At 45.5% G+C, this 14,032-nt stretch overlaps 1 protein-coding gene across 1 annotated transcript in view; it reads right to left on the bottom strand.

Annotated features, from left to right (window-relative positions):
- The window catches only part of NRF1 (nuclear respiratory factor 1), a 72,862-nt gene that overhangs the window by 30,672 nt on the left and 28,158 nt on the right, over positions 1–14,032 (bottom strand). The window contains exons 6-9 of the mRNA XM_069801481.1: positions 7,620–7,778; positions 6,389–6,586; positions 4,551–4,652; positions 1,111–1,268 (exon numbers count right to left, since the gene is read on the bottom strand). Coding sequence (XP_069657582.1) covers positions 1,111–1,268; positions 4,551–4,652; positions 6,389–6,586; positions 7,620–7,778 — 617 coding nt within the window. The remainder of the gene's footprint in view (positions 1–1,110; positions 1,269–4,550; positions 4,653–6,388; positions 6,587–7,619; positions 7,779–14,032) is intronic.

The raw sequence follows: 14,032 nt of genomic DNA, 5'->3' as shown, positions 1-14,032 counted from the left end.
ATTAGCAAAGTCCCAACTACTTAAGCAACCTCATATGGTAGCAGAAAAGAACATATCTGATGGACCTGAATCTGGACCACAAAGAGAAGAAACAGTTCTATGTGTGGTTGTGATTCAGCTGCAACAGCAATTTGGAACCAAGATGTTGAATGCCCCCAAGATCAAGGTGACTGCTTTAGTAATTTGTGTATATAACAAGGTCTTGGAGCTTTACTCTGACCATCAGCAGTGTGGAATTGTGCCTTGTCCTAACTCACAGCTGCTCAGTCAACAGCCTCTAGACCAGAATCCTGATTTGAATGAAGAAAATATTTTGTCTACACCTCAGCAGTGTGAAACCTCCCATGCTGCTGGGGCCAATGCTGTGTTTCAGGGTACAGCTGCAGTGTGCCATAGCCACTTCCAGTTTTTAAGAACAGCAGGCAAAGCTTCAGCAACTCACTAGAGCTGAGCAAAGACACTGCTTCCTGCTGCATGAACCTGTAGAGAACTACACTGCAGATCCTGGTAACCTGAGTACAACTAAAAATCTAACAAAGCTCGTTCCAAGATGAAGAGGCAGCATTACTATTGCAGCTCATTCACCTTGTACTTCAGAAACACGTTTGGGAGAAACCCCCAGAACACTGGTCTCTGGAAGAGATTCTGGTTTCTAAAGAAAGACCATACTGCCACACCACAGGGAAATTCAGCCTTAGCATTTGGTAAGAAACCATTAATAATACTGAGGGAGACCCAGACCAACATACTTAAAAGGTGCTATTAGCACATCATGACTCTTGCTTGCTTAGCAAGCTTAATTCTGTAACTGGACACTTGCTGTACAAATAAGATCATTTAGAGGGTACAGTTACTACCCATCTTTTCCTCTTTCAGGAAATTTCCATCTCAGTGTTCTTCTATGGTTACAGTGGAAATCAGGAAACTGTTCTGCAGGAAACTGTCCTGCAGGAAACTGTCCTGCAGACACCTGGACATGGGCTGACATAGGAATTTGCTAAGGAAAAGCCTCTACTAGGACTTTACACAGTGGTCTTTGCACCATTAGAGTGAAAACTTAGAAGGAAATGTCATGCACGCATGTTTCAAGCCTTCATCTCTCACCCATACCTGTTGAGTGCCATGGTAACAGTGGCTCCTTGTTGCATCTCCTGAGATGCTGCCACCGCTGCTTCTGCTAATGATGCCACCGCCTGCGTGGCCTCTGATGCCTGCGTCGTCTGGATAGTCATCTCACCCCCCTGTAGCGTTGCCCAGTTCTGCTCCACCTATGGGGAAAAACAAAAAGAAAGGCCCTAGGATAGGATCTTATCCCATGAATGCACAGTTGCTTCCTAAAATGAAAGCCAAATAGTTTCAAGAGGTCTTTGCAGAATCCTGCACATGCTCTGACTCTGACAGACAGGGAAAAAAGAGAGGAAGCCTGGGATCCACCTCAGAACGTTGCTGGATCCTGCAACCCTCTATCAGCCATGAGTGAGTTTCTCTAGTCAGCCCATGATTTTAGCTGCTGTTCTCCATATGTTCAATCTTCAAACAAGAACCTTAGTTTTCTCACGGACATGGAAAGTGTGCCCCATAAACATCTGCAAAGCCCCTCAACCTCCCACAAATCCCTCTTGTCCAGCCACGTCCACAACAAAATGGGACAGTGTTGATCATTGCTGTACTTGGATCACTGCCTGCCAGCCTGGGCAGTTTATTAAGTAGCTTCATTTCTGCGGTGCTGGAACCCCAGTGTGGATCACGTCCCCAGGGGAAATGGGCTGCGCTTGCCTCACTGTTTCGATTTGGCTGCACCCATCCTCTGTCATTTTGGCGAACAGCCCATGTTCTCATTCAGGATTTATTTGTACAGCACTTGTGAAGTTGGATGGGTTTGAGCCAACTTTGGAATCTCTTTGTGTTGCAGCAATATACTTAATAAAAGAAGATGGCAGATAGAAAGTACTCTGTTCATATATTTCAGGTACTTTCAACTCCCGTACTTCAGACCTTTACGTAGATAGGTTTCATATTACTTAAAGTTCACCCAGTCTTGGTTGCTCATTTTCCACCTTGCCCACATTTCTCCATTTGCGACTTCACAGCTCATGAGATAATGAGTGTACAGCCACAAAATCCACCAGGATGTGAACTAGAAATAGGCATTGGAACAAAAAAACTAAAGAAGTGGAGCATGAAGGCCCATCAGCTGACAAATCCTACTGGCTGCTTTGCAAGATGAAGATCTTCCCCCACCCTCCCATCACTGTTCTCATCCCCATAAATGTTTCAGGCCACTCACCATCTTGCTGAGACTCACAAATAAGAATGCCGTAGAAGGTGATGACAAAAAAAGCCCTCAATTTGTTAAGATGGAGAAAGCTAAAAAGTCCATAGAAGCAGAGCTGGTGCAAGGGTCCCCACAAAAGGACAAGTAAATTTTGCTGCCCTTGTACAAGAAAAGGGTTAGTCCCATCACAGGATGGAGAGGGAGAGAGAAGCTGTCGCGCTCTCACTCACATCTGCTATCACACACTCTTCAGCAGCTGCCAATCTGGTTTTCCAGCACTTGGGCACAAGCAAAGCTGGCACTCGTCGTAGCTCTTTAGCCATCCCCAGCCGTCTGACGTTCAAGGCAACTGCTTCATTCTCCTGTGCCCAGAGCTGACCCTGGGCAGAAGGATCCAAATTAGGGAGGAAGCAGTGATAGTGCATTGCAAAAAGGAGAAAGGAAATTGATTTTAGAAAAGGCAACATCTTTTAAGAAAGATGCAACCAGGTTTGAGTGCCCAGAGAGGAAGAAGTTGCAGATGGTAGAGAACTTGAGAGAGTCGAATCAAGTTTGTGGTACCTGTTAGCCACCCCAAAACTGAACTGAAGCAAGCCCGACCTGGGAAAGGCACCCTTCCCACCACCATGCAGAAGAGGAACAGACATACATTTTTTCAAATACATGGCAACACACATTTGAGCGGTAAGGCAGGTCTCCACTGTGACATACAGTGCCCTGCAAAGATGCCTAAGCTGTTTCAGAACAGGGACGGAGTAAGGCGTCAAAAAGAAGGGGTTCTGTCCAGGCCCTTCTCCATACTAGCAGGAAGGTTGTACTGCTGAGATACTAGTAAGCGTCCCTGCTCCATGCTGCTCAGCATCCTGTAAACACATCGATTTACTCAGAGCTAACTCAGATCTTTACACAGCAAGAGATAGCAGGACAAAAATGTCCCTAGAGAGCCTGCCAGCAGGCTGTGGATCTATCTGTGCAGAGAAACAGCACCCATCCCCAAAGCAAGTTTACTTTTGTATGTTTGTTTTGTCCAAGATATCGCTTAGACATTGCGTTCACATTAGGAATTAGATGCCTGTGTCCCCTTGACTTCTACCTGTGCCTTTGAAAAATTTCTTTCAGATCTCAAGAGATACAAACGGCTCTTGAAAACCCTCAAAGCAGCTGCAAAGTACTTCAAGGTCACAGCCCCAGAGCCAGGCTGTTTCACTGTGGGTCTGAGATGGAGACAGGGTCTGGTGCAGAGCAAAGCTGTTCTGTGCTGCCACCTGTCGCTGTGAAAGCCCCATCCACGCAGAGCAGAGCGGACCAGACCTCACCACTCCTGCGCACAGACTGTCCGGCCAGAAATTCTGGCATGCAAAGGGGCAGAAAGAGACCTGCAGCCTGATTTAAAGGTGGGTTTGGGGGTGAAGAGGGTAAAAAAACAAAACAAAACAAAAAACAAACCACAAAACCAAAATGACTTTAAAAAAAATCTCCATAATGTTCCTTAAACACATACAAAAAAACCTTTATTACTCAATTTAAAAAAAAAGTGGAAAAATAAATGCATGTAAATTTGAGTATTCAGATTTTGGGATTGAAATGGTCTGATCAAGTCCTCAATAGAAGCAACTTTGCCAAGTTGTAAAGCAGTAGAAGAAACTTTCACAGTAAACAGAACAGTAACTGCAGGATCTCCTGTTGTCTCTATACTATGGTGCATTTATACAGCTCTCTCTGGGATTTACTTGCAAACCTCCCTAAAAGCTGCAGCAATGGAACAGTCCCATTTCATCCAGAGATCAGTGGCCAAAGACTCACAGGATTTGCCCACAGCCATGCAATATCCTTTGCTAACCACAGGCTCAAAATATCCCAGGCATCACTCCTAACCCTGAACCGACAAAAAAGCATCCAGGACCTACAGCACACGCGAAACAGTTATTCAATATGAATACACGAATGTGTACTTGTGTGTGTCATTAAGTCTCTATCTGCTACAGCAGATCTCACAAAATAAATAATCTATAGGAGATATAAAATAAATGTATGAAATTCAGAACTGAGGCTTCCACCATAATTGCATTTGTACAGTCCTGAGTCAAAATGACAACGGTTCAGCACTTTCTACATAAAATTTTAGAGAGTCTCGTGCTCACTTAACACTGCAGGGTGGGGAAGCAAGGCTTGGTGTTTTCTGTGAACTACTTAGTTCTAGAAAACATTTAACTTTATTGAAGCTCAGATAGGACAATTCTGGCTTGTGCATCATGAACATGACCCAAATCCTTACCTCTCCATCAGTCACTGCAGAATAATTGACTTGTGCGACGGTAACTGTGGTAGGCAACTCTGAGGCATCGGCCAGCGTGGCAACTGTAGCACCAGTGCCAACCTATGGAAGTCAACAAAATGCAGCTGAACACATTTGTTATTGCAGGAAAATGTCCACATAATTCAGGCAAAGGGACACTCAAACGCTCTCAGATTAAAAAGCATTGTATCTGCAGAGAATAATAGAAATTGCAGAGCTCACAGAAAATACAGAGCTGTCTCGAAGGGCTGGGCGAGGAAATCATATGCTAGACCCATGTTAATCTATGGCAGCTTCCAGAGAGGATATGGTCCAGAAGCAAGTTTTGCACAGCCCTTGTGCTGTCCCCTATGTTCACATAGGAGACAGAGTCCTCACTATTCTCCCAGCTTCATAAAAAGCAGCTGTGGGACACTGCTGCAATTCCCAGGTATGACCGTGGTGTGCAGGTGGAACCAACACGCTTCTCCTGTGGAATGGAAGTCACTTAAAAAACCACCGAGTAGTCCTGTATCTGAACACCCTGCACATCAGCCCTCATTTATAACACTCCTTGCTTACCATTCACTGGGTCTCTCGTCTCCAGGCACTTGGCAAACATTAGCTCATCCTCAATACCCCATTGCATTTAGAAATTACCTTTTTCCCATTTAACAGGTGGGAAAAGACAAAGGCAGGGAGATGTGCAGCTTTGTTTCTAAGGAGAATTAAACCTATAAATGCCAGAAAGTCAATGGGATCTCATGTGCCCGGCACCTAAAAGAACACTAGTCAAAGGCATAATGTACGTTAGCAGGTGAGCAAACAGAACCAGCTTGGCCAGTCTGCTGGGCTTTGGTGGGGGAAACAGAAAGCTGTAACAATCACTGAAAAGCTTTCATTTGAAAAAAAAAAAAAAAAAAAAAAAATAGAACCACCAAACAAATCCAAAACAAACCCCCACACCACATTTTTATCTTGATGGTTGCGAGATAAGAACAGCCAACAGAAAATTATGTTTGAGACTTCACTAAAAACGTGATGCTTAAGAGGGACAAACCTCTGGGTTAATTATGTATGAGAGGGTGGTGGTGGTTTGGAGGCAGGGGCACAGGGAAAACTGAGGTTGAAATCTCACACCCATGAGGAGCTCTTGGGAAGTTTCAAGAGAGCGCTTAAATTGTCCACAGCCTGAGCTGTCAGAACCTGCCTCCCCACACAGGGAATACAGGGAAAACAGCAGCACTGCTGAGCCACTGCCTGAACCCTTCTGCCTGCTCTGTAAAATGGTGTAAGAGGCATCCTTACTGCAAGAGGCATCATGAGGATAAATATATACTCGGTGTGTGTAATTATATGTATTACACTTCAGGTGTAAGATGAAGAACAGGGGGCACAGAAATACCTAGTGCTGTAGATTAAGATACGTTTCATGCCATTAAAGAAAGGCAGTCCCACCACCTCTCCTCCCATCACTCCATCCCATTGCCATCACAGGCGTTGTGTGGCCACATGATGAAATGTATTTGTTTGTAAATGGGTTTGTTAAATCCAGGTCAGATCCCTGAATCGCTTGACCAAATAGCTGCAGAAATGCTTGTACTGCCATAACAGGAGAACAAGGGATGGGAGTGGGGAAGAGAGAGGATGAGACTGCTTCTTTGGGTGGGAGCATTGGGTTAACAAGCCTGTGGGCTAAGACATACAGATAAAGACAAAATTCTTGAAGGACAAGTTAAGCTACCAAAAGGAGTTTGCTCTTAACCACCTCCCTGACGCAGGCAACTCAGTCCTGAATCAGCCGTGCTGGAAATGGAAAGCTGGAGGGTTTCACTCACCTGGATGAGGGACACGGTGCCATCAGGGTTACTGAAGGTTTGTACCACTGTCTGTGACGGCACCAGGTGCGCTATACTATGTGTGGTTGTAGTCTGCTGCTGTGTCTGCTGATCCTCAAACGCGTAGAGCAGGTCTTCACGCCCATGCTGCTTGTAGCAGTTCTTCACGATAGTCCGCAAAGCTTGGGTCCATGACACCTACCAGCAGAATGAAAAAGAGTGAAGAGTCAGTGTAAAAGTTTTCTGAACCACTGCAGTGTTGCTACTGCTGTGATTTGCATGCTTATCTTTACTGGGTTTTATTGGGTCATTTTCAACAAATTCTTAAACAAACAAAACACCCCAATATCTAATCCCTCTCTCCTCATCCCTTCCTTTCCCCAAGACTCAGAAATGACCCTGGAGAGCTATTGCATTGCTGTGTACTGATACAGAACGAGCTCATCTGGCCAAGGGAAAGAGAAGCTTCTCAATGAAATCTGTTTCGCCAGCTTTCAAGGAATTCTAACTAAGAGATTGGGGCCAACAAGTAGAAAACCAGCCCTACCTAGGAAAGCACCAACTGCCACAGCACCATTTCCAGCCTCACAAGGCATCCCTCCCCATCCAACCAGACCTACACCAGCCTGCACAAGTCCTGCCCCTTGAACAGCCTGGTAGCTTTCTTTGATTATCTTTGTGACAGGTTGGTAGAAACATCATCTGCATACCAGATCCATGGCCATACCTGATACCCAAGACCTTTTCACCCAGTTCTCTCTTTTTTTCCTGGCTCCACTGTACATCCTTGACTGCATCCCTTTAAGTACAAAGGTCCCTGCTGCTCAGGATGGGACAGTATCCCTTCAAGGACTTCAAGAGGCTGTTATACAGACTCTGTGGTAAATGACCTGCATACTTGCAGAGTAGATTTGTCTTAGGCTGGGTAGGCTGCTTCGTAAGGCCACAGAGGTGAGCAGGTTCTGCAGCTAGCAAAAAGGGCACCCGTTGCAGAAAGAGATGTGGCTCAAATGCCTGCTTGTCACACAACGCCAGCAAGGACAGAGCAGACTGAAGGTTACACGTCTCTCACCTCATTGCTCTCCCAGGCTGAATGTCTGACATGAAGTCAAGGAAGGGCTGATGTCGTAGTTTGTTCTGTCACTCAAGGGGAAAACTATTCCCACAAAAACTGCTTGCAAGCCCCTGCGCTCAGTTTGAAGGCAAACAGACATAGGAGGGAGATACACACCCGCTGCTTCTGTTCCTCTGTGCGGACATCACTGCGAACGTTGGCCCAGGGAATGTCCTCAGGCCACCAGATGGGCTTGCAGCTTTCCTTGCCCCAGCCTGGTTTCCCACGACCTGTGGAATACTTCAGCATCTCAGGGATGAAAGCTCGCAGCTGTGCCTGGAACAAACCACATAAGGGGCTTGAGAGTTTTTTTAGGAACTCGTATCTCTGGTAGTTTTGAGGTGCATAGTACAAAGTTATTACATTTAACTTCCATGGTTGTTGGAACCATCAACTGGAAGAGGCCTGAATGCTTAAGGAAGATGGACAAATATTTCACCATCTTCTCCCAAGATTCAGCTTAGTAGCATGTGGAAGAGTGGAAACAAAATAAAGTCAGCCAATTACAACAACAAGGCACAAACACACACTGTATTAACACACTTCATGGTTCAAACACTACCGTGAAGGGAGCTAGCTAACCTGAAAGGGAGAAAAAAGAAAAAAAAAATCAGAATAACACAATAAAAAAACACATTTGATGTCCCCACGGTGACAGGAATTCAGACATGAGCTGGCGACATTTTACAGAGATGCTGCAAAGAGAATGAAGCTTCAGTGAGCTGCTCGAATGCAAAAAACACAATCTCACACATACACTTCTCCACCCCTGCAGAACATAACGCACACTGGACAAATTTTCTGAACCTACTTTTAACTTTTGCCGGGGTGGGGACACCTTTCAACCTGATTTTACTTCTCCTTAGCACCCACAAGAATTGGTCAACTAGTGACTGCCTTTACCATCAGGAGACAATACCTTAAAAATAGACTTGCAAAGCAAATCAAGCAGACGTCACCAAGAGCAAGTAATATCCTTAGCGTTATCAAAGATAATACAAAACTCACACAGGGTTTTATGACACATTTGGGTTTTGTACTGGGGACTGCCTGGAGCCTCAGGAAAAGGCTGGTTCAGCTGCAGAAACAGAGCAAGAAGAGAAGGAGTGCTCACGACCACATACATCAGAGAAAACCATGTTAACTTAAAGCTAAATAGCTGCATTGAAGAACACCTCCCTGAATCCCTTCATAACTTTAATAGCAAGTTATTTGAGCTTGTGACAGTACACTGGGAGTCCTTGGGCCACCTTACAACCCCGAGATGCCTGCATGTTCAGGGCTCTGGGGCACAGCCATAGAAGAGCATGCCGGAGCCAGCATCGGTTGCTGCCACAGCCACGATGTGGTCCCAGCTAGCAGAGACATGGGTCAGCTCACAGAGGATCTTCTGCCATAAGAGTGTCCATTCCTCCCAGCCACGATCCTGCTTGAATGACATCAAGGTTCTAGTCTGGATTTTGTATCCATTGGCTCCAAGCTGTAAATCAACTCATTTACAAGCTGCCTTTTCCATGTTAGTATAGGGAGTATGTACTAAAGTCCTCTCCAACATCTGTCAGATAGAGGAAGGGAGGAATGCTTCAGAGGAACAGGAGACTGCAGATTGTCCCTGTGGTCTCTGCAAAAAGCCTAAAGCCCCTAAGCACACTGCTAAATGCGGTGGGATCTACAGAGGCTCTTTTCAGATACAGGACTGCTCTTCAAAGCCAGAGCCCAATTGGAAGATGTAACGTGGGCCTTAGCTTACACAGTTAAATAGAAAAATTGAACTGTGTTTTGGTAAAAAGAAAGCAATTTCTTTGTATGCATGATTTATTACATTGCATACAGCTTGCAGCAGTGCCTAGGAACTTCAAAGGCAATAAAAATCCAGTATACTCGTGGGTCCATATATAGCATATCTGCTGCACATCCTAGAAGAATCATCCCTGCTCAGAGAAGCAGCTGCGTTTCAGTTCCTCCAGTCCATGGACATCCTGAGCCATCTCAGAGAAGCCGTACCAAAACCCTGAATTATAAATGGAGACACAAAAACACTTTGGTGCCCTTTTTCCCAGCCCAGGCCAAACCTGTCCATGACACATCTTCCACTGCAGGGCAAACAGTCACCCTGACATGCTTCAGGTTCCCCAGATAAGGTCTCGTTTATTCAGATAAACCTGCTAATGGCATTGAGTTGCCTGGTGCAAAAACAGTTAAAAGCTCCTTCCCAGAACTGCTGTGTGCAGGCCACGCTCCTTGTTACCAGATGGATTAATTACTGGTCCTAGGGAGTTCAGTGGCTCAAGCTACTCAAGTCACTTGTTAAGGAGGGTTTGCTTTTAATCCGCCAGGGAGACAATCAGCAGTGGCGTTACAACCTGCTCCAGCGTGAGGACTTCTCTAATTAGTGCCATAACGAGACCTCACCCAGGCAGCTCGCAGGGCTCTGACACAGGCTGTGGCACTGAGACAAAGACCCCGCATCTCTCAGGGCACAGCTGGGAGGAACCGGTGCAACTGCTTCATCTGCAAGAGCCACGCATTCTGCTGACTCCATCCACGAACCACCTGAAAATCAAACCTCTGCTAAAAAAAGACAGCAGCACACTCCAGTATGCACAGTTGACAGCTCTGGAAAGGGCTCATATAATCTCTAGTATGGAGGGTTTGAGAGAAACTATAAGAAACGTTTCTTTGACATCCTTTGGTACACAGAGTGAGTGTCTTCTAAGTTTAATGTTAAAACTCAAGTGTTACTGGTAGCGACCTAATCCTGATTCTACTATTTACAATGGCCCAAAGCACGGACAACTGCACTCCAGTGCTGGAAACAACAAGTTGTCCTGTGTGCAGAGCACCCAGCAATGCTCCAGCCTTAAGGTTTATGCCCTGCTAAGGAAAGTGGTTTCTAGAAGAGAGCGAAACCCGTGTTGGGAATTTTCTACCCGTTCCCACAGCTGAGCCTCAGGATCTCCAAAAAGCAGCACCTGGGAAAAGCAAATTGAGTCCATGCAGGACCTTGGCTGCACCTCAGAGTGGAAGAGGGCAAAGCAGCAATTGCAGAAAAGCACGCAGGTGTTTTGTTCACTGGCCCTTATTTCTGCAACAGCCAATTTTAGACTAAATGTTCTTTAAGTTTAGAAGTTCCAATTAATGTTTAAACATTCAGATTAGAAAGCCAGGCATCTATCAAGGCAGCAACCAATCTGTCACCATGAATTTCCTGCTATGAAAACCTGCATGGCCCTGACTGAACTCTGCGAGGTCTCACTGCTGGGTGCTTTCTGGCAGGCAGGATGAGTGGGCTTGCTGCTGTCATAAATTCATCACAGCAAAGACGAGGTGCAGGGTCAGCCTGGGTGTCCTCAACAAGAAGCAATGGCCCTCAGCAGATGCAGTAGTTTACGCCTGGTCACAGGAATCGAACCCAAAATTAACAACCTGGTCATCAGTGCAAAAAGCAGGAGGTGCTATGGGTCTCCTGATGGAAGTGTCTGCTCACAGATTTACTCTTTATGCAAATCTTTCTTCCCTTCCACTCTGAAACCATGGTCAAGTCATAAGAAGGAGTGAGCAGAGTAGTTCTAATGTTTCAGAGGGGCACACCTGGGGACCAGGCTGTCCATCTCAGGATCACCACCTCCTAGCAGAGTTTGGAGAACTGAGCACTGGACACGACTGCTTGTTCTTGCTGGAAACGAGGCACGATGCAGGCTCTGAGCTTACGTGCTGTAAAAGCAGGCAACTGCCTGCATGACAGCTCAGAGTATACACTCTTCCCTGCATCCAGTACCTTGCAGGACTCACTACCTTTCTCACTGCTGGAACAACCATCCAGTGCCAGAGCTCAGCTGCATGGGGGACCCAATTCCTAACTCTGGGGTGCCTCCACTGCAAAACAAGGATGCTCCCTCCGCCACATGCCAACAACCTGCTGGGAGAGCAGAAATGCAGGCTGTCCCCATACCACACCTCTGATGTGGACCAGAAGGGAGCACCAGCAAGACTCACACCTGGGTGGTGGTGTCCAGCACTGCAGGATTGTCCCTGCCCCTCCATGGAGAGGATCTGACAGCCGCAAACTGAGTTTAGTTACCGTCTTTCGGTGCTTGGCTTCTCCTACATACAAACTGTCACGTACATAAAGATATCTGCTGTTTCTGATAAAGCTTTTTGCAGGCCAGTATGCAAACACATGTCACGATTTTTGAGAGGCCCAGATAAACTTTGTTGGCTTGTATAAGCAGACTGCAAATCATAGGGGCATATTAAGTTAAAAAAAAAAGTCAGATTAAACAACAAATCACCTGTTCAGAAAAGCATAAACAAATTCTAGTGACCTTGGTGAGAGCTGACTGAAGCATCGACCTCAGCATTACCCAATCTTACTCCTTAATCATATCAGTGAGCAACCGAGAACAGGTTTAGGGGCAAACTCAGCTCTGACGTATAGTGTCAACGTAGCCAAAGTCTGTAAAGCAATGAGGTTTCTCTGTGTAATGGCTGCAGGGTAAGAGCCCCGCTGCAGTACCTTTTTTTTCTGCACAGCCGAGGTGGGTGACGCTCTCCATTTGCAAGTTTCTAGAAGCATCTTTGCTCAGCCTAGTAAAGGCTTTATTTCCCTCAAGACCACCAGGGAAGCAGAGCAATTAAAAGGAGAGTTATTTTCATCTCTTCGTTGAGGAGCTAAGGCCTCTACCACCTGCCTGCTGACATCTGCAGCTGTTGAAAGCAGAGGCCTTGTTTTTCCACTCCCTGCAACACACCTCTTAATTGTGCTGCCCAATTTATATTTATAAATACTTCGGTTTTCCATAGGGCTTTGTGCAACTTAGTTGAAAAAGCTCATTTCTTGTTAGCAAATACAAAGAACTATATTGGCAGCTCTGGGAATCAAGGTTCCTACAAAACAACGATGGCATCTCTAGCAGTTCAACAGGTTGCAGCAATGTGGGAGTCAGAGTTATCATCTACTCTCTCAAACAAATGTATTTCAAATTGCAACTGTGGCAAAAAAAAAAGACAGCATGGTGTCCTCATCATATTCAGCATCTCTGTGTTTTGCTTCTATTTAAAGTTTGCCCACAAGTTTGGCAAAAACTATATAGCAGCTGGATGCTTTCAGCAACAAAATCATCTCCTAAGCACCTGTCCTGGTTTCATGTGGGACAGAGTTAATTTTCTTTCTAGTAGCTGGTATAGTGTTATGTTTTGGATTTAGTATGAGAAGAATGTTGATAACACACTGATGTTTTCAGTTGTTGCTGAGTCGTGTTTAGCCTAAGTCAAGGATTCTTCAGCTTCTCATGTCCAGCCAGCAAGAAGGCTGGAGGGGCCCAAGAAGTTGGGAGGGGACACAGCCAGGACAGCTGACCCAAACTGGCCAAAGGGGTATTCCATACCATGTGACATCATGCCCAGTATATAAACTGGGGGGACCTGGCCTGGGGGGCATCACTGCTCAGGGACTAACTGGGCATTGGTCAGCAAGTGGTGAGCAATTGCATTGTGCATCACTTGTTTTGTATATTCAAATTCTTTTATTATTATTATTGCCATTTTATTATTGTTATTATCATTATTATTGTCTTCCTTTCTGTCCTATTAAACTATTCTTATCTCAACCCACAACTTTTACTTTTTTTTTCCACAATTCTCTCCCCTATCCCACTGGGTGAGGGGGGCAGTGATAGAATGGCTGCGTAGTGCTTAGTTGCTGGCTGGGCTTAAACCACAAGAGCACCAAATGCAGCATCTTAGTCTTTGAAAATTTTACAAGAAGAAATACCTGCTGGTTGTGAAAATCTACCCAGGATTCTAGTGCTCTGCCCTCAAGTAGCCTGCAGCTATTCAAAGATCTCAAACATTTTTTAAAGACATTTACAAAACATCATCCCTATATGATATGCAGGGAAACTGAGGCAGCGCAGCACTGGGCGCCCACAACATGCACGCACACCACAGTGGCTGGGCTAACTGGGACAGCAATGGTTAGCCAAACGGGGCACAAAGAGTGTGGACTCTGTCCACAGCTCAGGAGAAACCTTCTTCACAAAGCTGTTTTGAGTTACCACATTGCACTAAAAAGACAAGGGCTACTCGTAACAAGATACTTGTTTTACCATAATGCAGCACGAGAGGACTTGAAATAAGAGGCTCTACGTTGCTATGCTGTTGCATCAGCAGTTTGCATGCTTGCTGACCAAAGGCCCTGCAGAACATGGAGAAGAAAAACGGTTTCTCATTTAACAGAGCCACAAGAAGCCTGGGAACACAGGAGTGTTGCATGTGGGGGTAAAAAAAAACCAGCCTTGCCAGCAGCTAGTGCCTCGGCCTGGAGAGCTGCTTCACATGTGGCAATGCAGAGCAATGAAACCCCAGGGGCAACTTGGCTTGGCCAAATCTTTGTGCAAGGTTTCCTGAAGACCAAGGCCGTGTCATGTTTGGAAGAAAAAAAATCTTCAGCTTTATTTTTAGCTTAACATGAAAAGTATTAGTATTTTATCCATAGAATTCTATGGATATTAGTATTTTATCCATAAAAT

This window comes from Haliaeetus albicilla, chromosome 14 (genome assembly GCF_947461875.1).
Source record: "Haliaeetus albicilla chromosome 14, bHalAlb1.1, whole genome shotgun sequence".
Classification (NCBI taxonomy): domain Eukaryota; kingdom Metazoa; phylum Chordata; class Aves; order Accipitriformes; family Accipitridae; genus Haliaeetus; species Haliaeetus albicilla.
Note: the sequence above shows the minus strand (reverse complement) of the source record. Positions and strands in the feature narration are given on the sequence as shown.